Source organism: Biomphalaria glabrata, chromosome 4 (assembly GCF_947242115.1).
Source record: "Biomphalaria glabrata chromosome 4, xgBioGlab47.1, whole genome shotgun sequence".
Lineage (NCBI taxonomy): Eukaryota > Metazoa > Mollusca > Gastropoda > Planorbidae > Biomphalaria > Biomphalaria glabrata.
The window spans coordinates 40,564,248-40,579,885 of NC_074714.1; the positions used below are offsets into that span (position 1 = coordinate 40,564,248).

The window sequence follows — 15,638 nt, forward strand, 5'->3', positions numbered from 1 at the left end:
CTCCTTCTTCGCTAGTGCTATTAGAGCATGGAATGGGTTGCCTTAGCCAGCAAGGAAAACCAATGACTTGGCAGAATTTAAGTCATTGGTTAACATGCATGACTAGATGCATGACGCGTAGGACGTAATCATCTTCTTATTTTGAAGTAACGTCTGTATTATATAAAATGAGCCCAAGTCTCCTCCAGGATCGCTGAGGATAACGCCGGGTAAGGTTCAAACCTGGAGCCCTCGAAACGACCACATGAACAGGGAGTAATTCCTTTGACAACAGGGTATGGATGTTTGATCCTTTTTTTTTCCCCTCTCCCACCACCACTCACCCCACCTCCGTAAAATAAAGGCTATAAGATTCAGTCACACAATAAGCTTCTTTGGAGTGCCGCGAGCTTTTCAGCTGTGGCGACATGAGGGTGCTAAAACTCAACATGTTCCAAAAGTCAAGATGTCGCTGGCCTCAAAGAATGAGTGTGTGTGAGAGCCGTGGAAATGGTTGAGGGGGGGGGGGGTTGAGCATATGGATATGTGTGAAGATGTAAGACGGGGTCACGGTGTCATAGTCATGGATTTCTTCTGAACCATAAAAATAGGTTGTCTCACGCAGTAGGAGTCTTTGAAAAATAATAGTATTAAAAAAACACAAGTCGCAAAGTTGTTGAGGGAGAATTGAAAGCCGTGATGGGACGCCACGAGAGAGTGTGTGTGTGTGTGTGTGCGCGCATACAATGAAAGCGTGGAAACAGTTTGTGAGAACGACTGAGACACACATTTCAGTTGAGAATATTTTTTACTCGTTGTGTTGAGCCCATTCTCCTCTTTCATTCTACATTTGGTCCTTAGTGCCTCCCTGTCTGGGAGTGGTTCTCAACCTTTTTAGTTCCGCGACCCCCTAATATAATTTCCAACTAGGCGGCGACCCTCAACCGTGATTTTTTGTTCGTTTACAGATAAATAAATTTGTGATCATAATAAAATATTAAAAAGTTTATTATTTAGGCTTTTCTTTTACTTTTCTGTTACGTATTCACACTACACATGTAGCCAACGGTCGTATGAAGGTTGAGCTGGTTTCTGTTCCACAAGATCAGGTATTCATTAGCACAACGAGTTGCATCTTCTGCATCACGTCTGCTTCTGAATTTGGACTTAATAACTAATAAGCTGGAAAACCTTGTTTTGCAAAGATTTGTTCTTGGAAATGGAAGAAGAAGACGCAACAAAATCTCAAAATGAACGGGATCTTAAGCGACCCCTGGCCATTAGTCATTCGACTCACAAAGGGGTCGCGACCCACAGGTTGAGAACCCCTGATGTATGGGAATACATTGGTAGTCTATTTCCGAACCAAGGACCTAGCTGGGGCAACGCAATGGTGAGAAAAGAGGGCGTCCCTCTTATTTTGTTAGAATTGTTGGAGTCTTACATAGCCCCCTCCTCTTGTTTTTAAACATTTGGCAAATATTTCATTTTAGCATTAACATCTACAGAGTTAACAAGGTTACAAAAACAGTTTGTGTGAAACACAAACTCAAAATCGGCCCCCGAAGTGGTCCACCTAGAGTCTTCACCAGTATTCGAGCACGAGACTTCCAGTTCCAAGTGCTTTATCCCTCAGCCACAGCATCTCCATATATTTATTTAGCGTACAGAAACTAAAAAAAAATATTCTTCTTACAAAATTAGATAAATTGGCAAGTAGTTCGAGAATTATTTTTTTTTTCGTGTTGCCAATTTATCTAATTTTGTTAGAAGTATAAATCTTTTTTTAGTTTCTATTTATTACATTTAACATGTTATTAATTTTGAATGCATGGATAAGGTTAATAATTATTATTTTAAAAAATATAAGTGTACGCTAAATGAATATATGGAGATGCTGTGGCTGAGGGGTAAAGCACTTCGAACCGGAAGTCCCGTGATAGAATGTTGGTGAAGACTGTAGGTGGTTTGTATTTCCACACAAACTGTTTTTGTAACCTTGTTAAAAGATAATTTTCTAAATGATGCACAAATCATCGTATTAACTACGACATCATATTACATTTGTTTTTAAAAATTGCAACTACCGTTAGAAGGGTGGGTAATAAAGGGGGTGGGAGTGGTGTTTAGTAACACTGTCAAGAAACTTCTTGAACTTGTGCACATGACAGCAAGGATCACGTGAGATCGGGTGTAAATAATAACATTGTCTAAAAGTTCATGCCCTACTTCATGGAAACTGTACAAATCTCAACGTCATTCACTGTTGAAGAAAGAAACTTTTCGAAATTGTAATTTGTGTCTAGTTGTGCAATAATAATAATAAGGATAATGAAATCGTTAAGTGCGGGTGGGGGGGGGGAGGTATTGATAGTTATTAAATGAAGTCTTTTAAATTGGAATGCCCTTTACTCTCCCATCGTTTCGAATATTCAATCTTCCTTTCCCTGTCCATTATCTAGTTCCCAAACCAATAAACACGCACGAGGTAATCCCGTGAACACAAGTCTGTTCAATGAATAAATATGTAAGCTGTTGTTGTTGTTTTTTTAATTCGACCAGGTCGCCCCCCCCCCTCACCCCCCCCCACCATAAATCACAATAAAACTAATGAACGTCCTATTCTAGACCTTACCCCTCCCCCACATCCCCTGTCCAGGTGGGACGTCATTTCAAAACACCCTTTACATGTCCATTAAAAACCAATCGATTGAAAGGTCATTGAACTTTGATTGGGCACATCGATAAGAAGTCCGCTCTCTGCGCCCTTGCACTCAACCACGCCACACGAATTTTTTATTAACAACAAAGCACGATGGCAACCACTTTTAAGTTTGACTTGTTCAACCATGGTCAAACCTTTATGTCCAGGTTCAAAATCTGCACTCCCCCTATTCCACCGCTTGCAAGGACATACACATGGTTAGTAGTACACCCACTATTTTTGTCTCCCCCCCCCACCAAAAAAGTATTACATAATCATAAAAAAAAACAACAATTCTTAAATAAACTATACATAGAGGCATTGTGGTGTTAAGGCTCATGCTAGGAACACTTTCTGGAGGTCAGTGCAACGGTCAAGTGACCTGACTCAACCGAGACCAATCGTTATAGTAGGCCCCAACACTGGCCTGCGACATCACAACCTGTGGTCAGTGGGGGCCAAAAGCTATTTGTCACGTCACAGTTCGGTCTCCACTGCCCTCAGGTTGCGACGTTGCAGGCCAGTGTTGATGGCTACTATAAAGGTTGGCCTCGATTTCTACTACAGGATGAACAAATTCATGTGAAAAGCTCTCTGGGTTTAAAGTACTTAACTCCTTTCGGAGTACTGTCATGGATCCTTAAAAAAAAAAGGGGGGGAAGGGGCTGGTAGAACTTTGCACAGCATCTTTTAAAGTAAAAGTAATTGCCGACCACGTCAACAAATGGCCACAGTAAAAAAAAAAAAGAGTAAATGGTCAAGTCGAATTGGAACCGAGCTTAGTTAGGTTTCTATATTGCTAGCTTGACATAGTGTGAAGAAAGGTTTTAGTGCCTTTGAAAGAGGTGAATGAAGATGGAGTAAAGGGGACGAACGGGTCCAGGGAACCCTTACCATCTGGCAAGATTATATCTAACCATTGAAGTCGTTTCATGGACATTGGATTCTTTCCACTGTCAAGGACGAGGGATTGCAGTAAAAGAAAAACAATAAATAAAAAACAACAAACAAAATCATAGAAAATGTTAGAAATGTATAGTTGTCGGCTGAGGAGGTATTATCGATACTTTGCTTGACATGTACTACACTGCTAGTGTTCACCGATCGTCTTATTACTTCGGCTTAAGACTTACAGTTGTCTTTAGAAAGATTGACCTAGGCCGAAATTCTCTTAATCATGCATGAAAAAGAAAAAGTAGAGTTGTGAAAAAAAAAGAAAAGAAAGGAGAGAACTAATACAAAATTGAGATTCTCTTTTTTTCTCTTTCATATTATCAGTAGATTGGTTCTGATGGTGTATGTTTTTTTGTGTTCGTTTTATATAATTATTTTTATTAATGTACAATTTGTTATTCAACTTAGGTTTTGCTTGATGTAGGTTCTATGATAATAACAAATAACTGGTTCTATTGTTTTCATGTATTTACTGAATGGATGATCCTCTTCAAGTCAGGACTTCTGCTGACAATCTCATAGCGATGATGCTTTTCTCATTCACATATGCATATTAAACAGATGATTGTACTAAAAGTAAATTAGTGACCACGGATATTTCAGTTTCCTGTTGTAAATGTGTCAGCAAGCATTGCTCGTAATCAATGACTTTCATTAAAACTGGACCTAAAAATTGTGCATTGTTCCATTTATTTCAATCCTAGGTGGGGGGGGGGGGGGGAGGTCCATTTCTGTATGTTTAATGACGTGAAATTGAAAATAATAACCCTATACCAGGACAACAATCAATACAATAGCACCAACAGAATAGCGCATGAATTTTTGAAATATATTTTATTCATTATTGTCAATAGTTCATCAGAAAAACTTTATGTACAAAATAAGTCATACATTCATGTTGAGCACTTCATAGGTCAGTCAGTCAGTCAGTCACATGTACACAATAAATAACACTTAGCGATCACTCACATTTTTCTCTCTATAAATACACTCGGAAATGATGTAAACAATTAACATGTCAGCGCGCGCGATTCAGTTTTTCCCCAACAAGTAATAAATAAACGCACTCTCTCATTACCCCCCCCCCCTCCATACAGAACCTTTGGAGGGGACTTCACACCTTGCAAACATGTACAATAAATTAAGTGTCGGGTTTGTACAATAATGACAGGGAAGAAATTGAGTTGATGATAACAGACAACCAACAGCTTTCAGACAATACTTCCTAGCACTAAAAAAAAACAACGTCAGCACCTATTAGGACTTGGCTACATAAAGAAACAAAAACTAGGCCTCAGTTTAATCTCCAAACAAAATATGCACATGTTTAGGATCGATCTGATTTTCAGTATGGGGAAAAGGAAATGCTGAATTTTTGTTTTTCTTATGCAATTAAAAAAATATAATGTGAAACATTTTTTTTTTATTTACAATTTTTTGTCAACAAAAGAACAGTTGGATTGGCAAATAACCACTGGTCTAGTACATACAAGGTGGTCACAGGGATATAAGTAACTCAAAACACTGTCAGAAATACTCAAAATTTTTTTTAGAGAAGAACAGATAAAAATAAAAGACATGTACAATTTTGCATTGTTAATGTGCTTGCTTCGAGGCCACATGACGGGCCTGCTGCCTTGGAAAGATGGGGCTTGGGGAGGGGTCAATAAGCAAATAATAATAATATAAGATTCCAGAGCTTCCATTTACAGACTAGTCCTATTATTGGTATAACACTAGAGACAAAGATTGAATGTGTCTCAAACAAAAAAAAAATACATTCATAAATGATCAATCAATGTACAATATCAGGAATGAAATCAACTTAAGATGTTTTATTGACCAGCACGGGGCAACAATGAGTGAAATATAGCACCTGTCTTGGGAAATGTGGGGATTGGGAAATGTGGGGATTGGGAAATGTGGGGATTGGGGAATTCACACTCAAAAAAAAAAAAAAAAAAAATCAAAAGCAATAACACCAAAAAATTAGCAAGATATTAAATATATAAATATGTAACAATTTCTTCTATTCCCAGTACTCTCTCAAATCGTATCCATAAAAACTTTCAGCTTTAAAACTAATAGTCAATCATAAATGTAAAGTGCTCATCATATCCCATAAAAGTTTTTAAATACTCCTCACCATTCACTAGGCAGTTGTACAGTGTGTACCTGTTTACTATTATGTACAATTATCTCGAGTACACACAGTCATTTGTACCGAAATAAATACAATCACACTGGCATTGGAGACACACTTCTCACTCACAGAACCAAAATAAAATTAGTCGAATATTTCAGGGTTGTCTTCTCTTGGAACATAGAATACAATGCAGAATAAATAAAATGAGATAGTTTGAAAAAAAAAAAAATCAAATTTACATATCTACATACTTACAAATTAAAACAGGAGGGCTATACAGCATTAATTTTTATTTCTTTAAATGCTTCTAATAGTACTACTGCTGTTTATAAAAATAAATCTCGAATTTTTTTTGTTTTAATATTTGCAATGAAAAGGATATTTCCCTACATGAAGTTATCACACAACAAGACATTCTGTATATATTAAATAGACTACAAATCATAAATCAAGTTTCTCATTCCTCAAAAAGTTCTCTTAAACAAATAGGAATATTAAAAAGAAAAAAAAAGTCATAACTTTGACATTGCAGGAATAATAAATAGAAAATACAAAAAGGCAGCCCAATGTCTAGACAGTCTGGAATGCATAAAGACTTTGAAATAGTTTGGAAGATAAACTAAATGCTCAGAACTTTGCAACGAACATGAAGAATGGCATTCAGTTGATGCACGCAAAAAAAAAAAAGTCAAGGAAATAATGAGGATTTAATTTTGTTTACAAGGAAGATGTGATTTATATGGATTCACTTTGTAATTAAAAATATAGAGCTCTGATATTTGAAATAAACAAATGAAATGAAAACAATTGGCATAGATTAATGAGATCTTTTGTTATTTGGGGATGAATAATAGGAACTGACCAAAAAAAAATTAGACCTGAACTTTTAATTGTTCTGATCCCATGAATTCTTAACACATGACTAGATATACACATCCAGAATCTACACTTTTACTAAAAAAAAAAAAAAGTGGAAAAAAAAAAAAAAAAAAAAAAGAAATAAAATTTGAAAAAGAAAAAAAAAAAAAAAAAAAGCTAAAATCTTTTTTAATACTTCCCCAACCCAAAAAAAAAAAAATTTAAGCCTATAAATCCCAGTGGCATAATGAATATACACAATGACAATTGAACTGTACAGAATTAACATTAGTTCACCAGGACTTTATAAATAATGACTTAAACTTGTATTCTTAATACTGAACATTTTCCTGACATTTTCGTTACAATCTTTTTTCCCCACCCCACAGGCTCTCAAATATTCTATTCTGCTGACCATAACACATTGTGGAAGGCCATTGCATCCATTATGCTTAAGGAAATTTCTTTTGCTAAGTTGCCTTCACTAGCTCTTTTATAAAACCCAAGATAAAAAAAAAAAATACTATCAATCCTATGTCTCTGGGCATGCAAGTAATACGAATAGGGAGTCACAATGGGTTGGATGTCATAATTGCACTGTTGTAGAAGCTGGTTTCCCAGCAACCTTCTCAGAAGTCTATGTGTGTGTAGAGTTATTTATAGAATGTAGGGAGACAACTTTTAAATGTCGCACATAAATCCAAAACAGTGTCTGTTCACTACTTCACGGCGCTGGACTTTGTATTACGAGGTGGGCTTCCCTGCCAGTTCAAGCTCATGGAGCTCATAAACTAGGGCACGCTGTAGCCGGAGCTGACCAGAACTCTCCAACCATGGACATTTTCTGAGGCTGTGTCCACCTGGGTTAGTCCCATTCGGAGTTAAGTGTCCACTTTCGGAATTGACTCCGGAGAGTCTTGGGACAGTCCACTTATTCGTGAAACTCATTCTTTGCAGGATTCCAGGAGTTTCACAAAAAAGCATCCAGAAATAAAAACCTTGGCTACAGAGTCACACCTTTGCCTTCACAAAGACTCGTTGCTACTGAGCAATGCCACATCCACAACCTTGCCAGAGGCTGTTGTCCTTTTACGATTCTCAGGGATGGGAATGGCTGCTGGCACCTTGGCCATCCATGGATGAGACAAAATCTGGTCTAGTGTTGGCCGCTGATGAGGGTCTATGGAAAGGCACTTGCGAATGAGATCCTTACATGCTGAAAAGGAAACAACAAAACCTTATTGAAATGCAATAAAATGTATTTCATTAATGTCTCAGTAGTAGTAGTAGTAACGTCTCATACCGAAGTATCTATAATAAACTTCCTAATGTGTAAGGAGCAACAGACTGATGCTTACCTGGTGTTAGAGCAGCCTTGTAATGAAGCTGCGCTGCCTTGATTTGCTCATCCTGTTCAAAGGGGATATCCCCATTGACCAGGTCAAACAGCAAAATGCCAAGAGACCAAACTGTGGCATGACGACCGTTGTAGAGGCGGTTTGAGATCCACTCTGGTGGGCTGTAAACTCTTGTGCCTGTGGAATAGAACAAAAAAAAATGGTTGAAAAAAAATGTGGTCAAACACATTGGAGTTGAAACATGGGTATTCCACCTAAACAGTTCTTTACCGCCCCACTACAGAGTTGTTTCTTCCAAGGTTTTTTTTTCTGTTAAGTACTCCACGCCAGGAAGCAGAAAGGGGAAAGAACCGTTCCCGCTTAAAAAGCGCGCGAGGTAAAAAAAAAAATTGGACCAGACAGTTTAGCTTTTCGCACCGAGAGCGTTGACCTGGTGACCTAGATAGCGTCCCCTTCCCAATTACTAAAAAAAAAAAATTCTCATGGTTCCGCCAACGTTATAAGGAACACTTTGACTGTACATCAACTAATACGTGACATACGGTAGAAGGGTTGAGGGTGTATAGTGGAGTTAACTTATCAAGGGAGTTGAAGAAAAAAAAATGAAGTAACTCGGTTGAAGTCCGTAGCTTTAAACCATTCCAACTGGTCACTAACGAAACTACGGGCAAAAGTATCTCTTCCCACACCCACGCCGCGTTCCCGTGCCCTCTCGCTTGCCAAGCGGTTAATGACCCATTCAAGACCTCCTCGGTCGACGAGCACAAGTCAAACAATACCATTACCCCCCCCCCCCCCACCCCCAAAAAAAAAATAAATTTCGGGCAACGCTACTACTATACAAGACCATAATTTTATACTATGTGTGTGTGTGGCTTATACTGTACACAACATTAGAGCCTATCCATAGCGGTCAGTTTTCTGATCCCAATCCTTTTTTTCAACAATCCCAAACGCAAAAGACAGCACCTCCCTCTATGTAACGTGTACCTCACATGTCCAGGTAGATGGTACGAGTCGTACACATTCTCCTCCGCGTCGCAGCATCGCCTCCTCAGCTCCTCTCCCAAACATTTCGTTCGCAATTCCGTTCCACCAAGCCGGTTTTTCCAGACTCCGGGCATGAGTCATAGCTCACACCAAAGGAATTTACGTCACTGAGCACAGGTAACCGCTCACCCGGTCTCACTTACCCCCCTCCATACCACTTTCGTGTTTGTATGTATACACCAATCGGTTCTCAACTTTTTTTCACATCGTACCAATCAATAGTAACAACAAATTATCACGTTTAAAAAATGACGTGCGTAAAAAAAACATTTTAATGGAATTTTGAATTTCACAAGGTAAATACAATTTTCTGTAATTCTGTTAGCGAAATACCAAATGTTAACCATTTAAAGACTGCTAAATAGATTTTCTGGCCTAGATTCACAAATGCATTATAAATACGCCACGAAATGTCAGGCAATCAAACTCAGGGCGCACGGTAACCTGTTATCGAGTTGTAACCCATTGAAACTGTTACGGTGCCACTTTTCAGATAAATACTTCAGGTCTAACGATATTTTCGTTTATGTCAAGGTGCTCTGATGCTCAAGATACACTTTCTCCTTGTCCTACAAACCATATATAGCGTTCGTGGCGCGTTTTCTGTGGACATTGTCACAATTATGTGATGGGTAGTGACGTCTGCAAATCAACTCTACCATCACCCAACTCCACGTAGCAGTCTGACCCAACTCGTTCAAGGACGGGTAATTATAAAGGAATTACGGGACAATTTAACTTCTACAACACTTATTATCACTCCTGGTATAGTGACTTTACATCTATGCACGAGCTATTTTCAGCACATTCTTTTAAAAAAATAGCTAAACGAACTGGTTTTTTTTTTTTTGGTACTAAGATAAATCTACTTTTAAGCCATAATTATCTAAAAGATGTAATAATTGGTTTTAGTGGTTTAAAACATTAAATATTGAATAAGTTAAGCTACATAAATTTCAGAAAAAACAGACACCATTGAGTACTCACCATCAAAGTCGTCATAATCCGTTTCTCTCAGGATGGTCCCGGAGCCAAAGTCGATGAGTTTGAGTTGGTTGGTCTTGAGGTCTACCAGGATGTTCTCATCCTTGATGTCTCTGTGGAGGACTCCGCACTTCTCAATGCTCTGGACCATCTGCACGATCTGCAGGAAGAACACTCGGGCCTCGGGCTCGCTCAAGGGGCCACGCTCTGTGATGTAGTCGAAGAGGTCCTGCACGTTGTCAGGGCGCTCCATCACGATGATAAACTCTTGCGGAGTCTCGAATGTGTCCAGGAGCTTGATGACCCCAGTCACATGCTGGACGCGGTGCAAGAGGTGGAGCTCTAGTGGAACCTGAGAGCCACTGGGCTGTTGGCGAAGTGAAAAATAAAAAATTACCAGATCGTCACACACGAAACTAATTCTAGTTATAAATATGTGGACTTTTCATTATATACTAGAAGTTATTATTAGAGTATCACTTAGCACATTCGTGATATAACAGCGAAGCAAGGTCAAATGACGCCACCAGGTGATAGTACACCCATCGCTTGTCATTTATCTCACAATCACGAGCTGAGAGTAGTGACCTATTTGGCTTACACAAAGGTGTCACTATCTTGAACTTCACACAATGTGAAACGATAAAATACTGCACAGATAAATCTATATTTTATGAATAGCATAGCGCGTACGGTGAAGTCTTCTGGACATCTTATAAGTTGGACCCAGTCTGGACAGCCAAAGCCCGGATTTAAAAATCCGCGCACACACACACACACAATCCTGAGACAAATTAAGCGCTAAGGGGAGGGAGTTGGGTGGAGCAGCAGGAGTGGACACGGGAAGGAGCAAAAAAGGGGGAGAGAGAAGTGGCATACGTCGGTGACCTCTCGACGGTGTGGCACGGTGACTGACACAGAAGTGACCCTAAACGCAGAAACAACACAAAAACTAGGACACTATTCACAAGCGCTGGTATGCAGACTGGAGATAGGCGCGCGAAAATCCCTCCCCTTGCCTCCTTGAAAAGCCACTTCATTCTTTAACGTTCGTTCGCGGGCAGATGTGAATAAAAAAATTAGGGGAAACAAGTCAATCTGTCACGACTTGACAATTTTAGCGTAACCCACATATAAAGGACAACATACCAACAACGTTCTAATAAACGCTCCCCTTTAATCTAGTCCTAAAATTGTAATAAACGCTCCCCTTTTAATCTAGACCTAATGTTCTAATAAACGCTCCCCCTTTCAACGTAGTCCTAAGATCCACACACGTTCTTCTTTGCGCCCGCTCTCCCCTCTTCTTTCTTGGCATAGTCCTCTTTCACCCCTAGGCCACGGAAAAACTACAGCCCGGCAAGCCCGCGCTATGACCTGACCCCCGTCTGTTCCACATTCCGAACAGACGAAAAAATGTTTCCCCTCCCTTCCCTACCCTCGCTATGTGCTCCTGGGTCACGAATATCTCACAGTAAAAAAAAAAAAGTATGTTTCGAACAAGAGAGATGGAGGCTATTTAACACGTCTAGGATATTTAACTCTTCTATTTCTATGTTAGCTTACTGAAACGTGGACACTTTAGATTTAACTCTTAACTTCCGCGTAGAAACTTGGAAATGTAAATATTTTATATGGCTAAGGATTAAATTATTTTTTTTTTTAAGATTCGTATACATTTAGGAGAGGGAATCATGTGAGAAAGAATTAGTCAAATTATATTTTTTTTGACGTTTAAAATCGTAAGTTTATAAATTATTCCTTGTGTAATTTCCGTAAGAGTTGAGTCAAGGAATAAATTATTCCTGACTAGGAACGTAGGATCGAAATCGAAAGAGATGAAATGTCTATTTTTAGATTTCGACCTCCACGCCGTTTGTTATGGTGGCAAGAATGACGCAGCTGGTAGCGTCCAAGACCCAGTGCTTGAGTAGGATCGATACCTCCAGCCTCAACAAACCCAAACAGTCAAAACACTGCAAGGCAACCGCCTACTCCCCACTTTGTTCTCTCCTTTTCACCTTTCCAGGCCTGGCTCAGTTTTAAGGCGCCAATACAAACAAAAGCATTGACTTAATGCGCGATCTTTTTCCAAATATAATTTATCAAACAAAACAAATCATTAAATTATGATCGGATTATCTCAAGCGTATTTAATGTAAATTATCGAAATTAATAAAAAATTTTTTTTTTTTAGTTTTAAGATTATAAACTTACCAATTTAGTCCAGGAAGATACCTTCTTTTTAGCTATAACTTTAATAGCAACCTGTTCAGAGATAAGTTTATATTAGAATATTGCTCACAATACAAAGATATAGATCTAGATCTAAATAGAATTTATATAGCACACAAACATCTCTAATCTCTAAATGCTTTCATTTAAAACAAAGTGTAGAAATGTTAAATGACAATGTATGTATCAAACATTTACCTGTAAACTGTCTCTTTTTCTAATGCCGGAGTAAACTGTCCCAAAGCCTCCGGCTCCTAAATGTTCAAGTACTTTATAGTAACTATCTATGGACTCTTTGTCTCTAAAACCTATAAATGATAAAAATATTAAAAAAAAACTTAACATCTGGACAAAAAACGGTTCTTAAAAGCATATCAAGAAAATTTTATTAAAGCGTCGCATTAAAAAATATTTGAAAACACTATAGTTTTATATCTAGATCTAGATATTTATTAATAGACTTATAAGACTTCTATTCGTTTAGCGCACTAATTACGTTTCTTATAATTATGACATTTATTTAGTACCTTTTATCAAGTTTAACCTTTTAAAGTTTTTAGGATTCTTTTTAGACCTTTCATTCGCTTGATTTAGGTATAGATCTAGAATCTAGGTTCTAAATTTATTTTTTTTTACTATACTAGATTTCTATAGCCTATACTATTGTCGAGTACATCTAAACATATAGATCTATTTATCTATTTAACCGAAGGGAAGTCAAAGCAGTTAAACCAGGTCCATATCTAAAGCTCTTTACATTTTATTGAAATCGTTTTAAATTCAAAGTGGAACACTATACATCTACTACTATAGAATAAGATTTAGACTTAGGATTTGCCGTCTCCTTGGTATTCTAAACAAGGAAACTAAACTTGATCTCAATCAAGATCTGGTGTCTAGCCTCTATCTAGAATCCTATACGTTTTATCCAATGTAAGAACAGAACTTAGAATAATCCTTACTTTTGACCCGTGGTATAAGCGTGTTGTATGGCTGGTGGGCCTGGTTCAAATTCACGTTGTTATTCACAAAGTTCTGCTGCTGTTGCTGTAGCAGCTGCTGTTGTAGGAGCTGTTGGTGACAGCTGTGATGCTGAGGTTCGTGTTGCTCTGACATGCTGTTGGCGCAGGAGGTCAGCATATTTGTGACAGAGGTGCATGGCTTTCTGGCAAACATTTTCACAATTTCTGTAATCCACTTCAGAAGCGAACGTTTATACTCCTCAATATATTCCGTTTTCAAAATGATAACAATCGCGGGAAAGGCTGTGAAACACGCTAAGTTATATCCAGAGAAAGAACTCAGTACAATAACAACAGCACAGTGGGTTATAAGTCAGTATCCACAATCAGTCAAGTTATTATTATAGTCTCTGAACAATGTTCACAGTTCCAACATGGAAAAAAAACAACAATATATATATATATAGATCTATATCCTTACAGGCACTTAAATTTGGACAACGCTCACAAGCTAAACTAAGGTTGCAGACGGCAACGTAACTTTTTGTATTCGACCCGTCAGACTGTGAATCCTAAAGTCGCGCAGAGCGATCGTGTTGTGGAGTCGCGGCGAGATATTCATCCGCTTAGTCCTGCCCTTTTTGGTAGTCAGCCAGTGTCTTCACGCTAATGTTTTGAAAAAATACGCATTTTCGCTTATTTCTGCATGTAAATGAATTCTCTTACCGATAATCAAAGTGAAATAAGGCTATAATGAATGTTTCTGCGTTAAATTTTATCATTCGTTCGATTAAAAATCAAGGAAATTTGAAAACATGTGGAAACTATATTTTTTCCTAGCGCAAGAAGTTTGTTCTCAGTTTGCGGGCACTGGGTACAAAACCAGACCAGACAAACTGTGGGCGGGACGAGGGCGGGTTGGTAGAAATGCGGGTGGTGGTAACCCGACAGTTTGAAATGTGTGTGTGTTGTACAGAGAGAGAGTCTTTCACTCCCTTCAATCTATACCTCGCCTCGTCCCCAACCCCCCCCCCCCCTCTCCCCTTCGTGAACATTTTGCCTAAGCTGAATGAATTGAACACGAGGCAGACGACTGCTCTTGGTAAAATGGCGGGAGTTTTATACTAGCGTTACCAGCGTAAATTTGGAGAATTTTTTTTTTTTATAGTTGTTGAGCTAGATCTTCTTGTTAGTGTAAGTCTACCAATAAATAACGATTTAAAATTATATTTTTAGTTAAAGTTTTAGAAAACATTTTTTTATAAAATATAAAATGACTGACAATTGTAAGTTGTACTATTTGTCGACATTGAACTACCGAAACTACCCAAGATAATTCTAAGATAGTAACATACAGCAGATATATAGGCCTACTACTGATTATATATTTTGATAATAAATATAAATAGTCAATATGTGAAAGATATAAACCTTTTATTAAAGATGCGTGGTGTAGATGTAGGGTACTTAAAAGGCGCGTGGAAAGACATGTAGATATACAGTTATACAAAATAGATTCAAAGCTCTGCTCTGTCTGCCGCTACCGCATGATTCTGAATTGTGCACTCTTCTTTGGTGATACCGATATAGAGTACAAGTGGCTTGTAAAGTATAGTCCCTTACGGCTCTCCCCCCCCCTCTCTCTCTCTCTCTCTCTCTCTCTCTAGTCTGGCATCCATTCCACTATGTTTTTATGTCTTGCGTAATGTTTCTCGACATATAAAATTTTTAAAGAGTAAAACCTTTTCATTACAGATTCCATTCATGTCACGAAACTAAAATCATTGATTGGTTAATTAAAGTCAAGGTATCCTAGAATATGCGCCCCATTCATAAAATCCTACTGCTTCGGCATCTCACAGTAGAACCTTGGGTACGATTGGTCATTTAAAAATAGAGATTTGAAGCGAACTCATTTCATTTTACATTTATTTGAAAACACAAACTTAGCTAATTGATTATTTAAAAAAAAAACACACACATTTTATTGATTTTTGCGCGGGCGTCCTCTTGTTAGTGTATGTGTGTATGTCAATTCCTATGTGTGTGTGTGCATGTGTGTGTGTGTGTGCATGTGATGATGCGGGTGTCATCACGGTAATAGTTGTAAGGTAAATGGTAGATGTTGAAGCTAGAGCGCATAGAATGCAATGGTTCTCACACTTTTAAGAGATACGATTTGGGGAGTTTATTTGTTGAGCCTTACAGCCTAGTGATAGACTATATATAAATTGTTCTAGTTCTATGTGTGTACACAAATATTGAACATATTACTACCAAACACGTAGGTAAAATAAAAACAGGTGTTGGTGAAAAAGGGGGAGTGGGGGTTGACGACTTTAATCCGGGTGGAATATTAACAAATCACATCGCTGCGTCTTCAAGGAACTTTACAATTATAATTAGAT

General features: G+C 38.2%; 1 protein-coding gene across 1 annotated transcript; it reads right to left on the reverse strand.

Moving 5' to 3' along the window:
• Nucleotides 1–4,454: 4,454 nt before the first annotated feature.
• On the reverse strand, nt 4,455–13,805 carry LOC106052571 (serine/threonine-protein kinase pim-1-like). Its single transcript, XM_013207991.2, has 6 exons — nt 13,231–13,805; nt 12,467–12,576; nt 12,251–12,301; nt 10,037–10,400; nt 8,000–8,176; nt 4,455–7,857 (listed from the first exon to the last, which is right to left on the reverse strand). The coding sequence occupies exons 1-6, from the start codon at nt 13,442–13,444 to the stop codon at nt 7,667–7,669; spliced, it is 1,107 nt and encodes a 368-aa protein (XP_013063445.1). The 5' UTR covers nt 13,445–13,805; the 3' UTR covers nt 4,455–7,666.
• Nucleotides 13,806–15,638: the final 1,833 nt, after the last annotated feature.

Coding starts and splice junctions, on each gene's coding strand:
- LOC106052571 (XM_013207991.2), bottom strand. CDS start 13,444: ATGTTTGCCAGAAAGCCATGCACCTCTGTCACAAATATGCTGACCTCC. Junction 12,577..13,230: donor GCTTATACCACGGGTCAAAA/GTAAGGATTATT, acceptor TATCATTTATAG/GTTTTAGAGACAAAGAGTCC. Junction 12,302..12,466: donor GAAAAAGAGACAGTTTACAG/GTAAATGTTTGA, acceptor ATCTCTGAACAG/GTTGCTATTAAAGTTATAGC.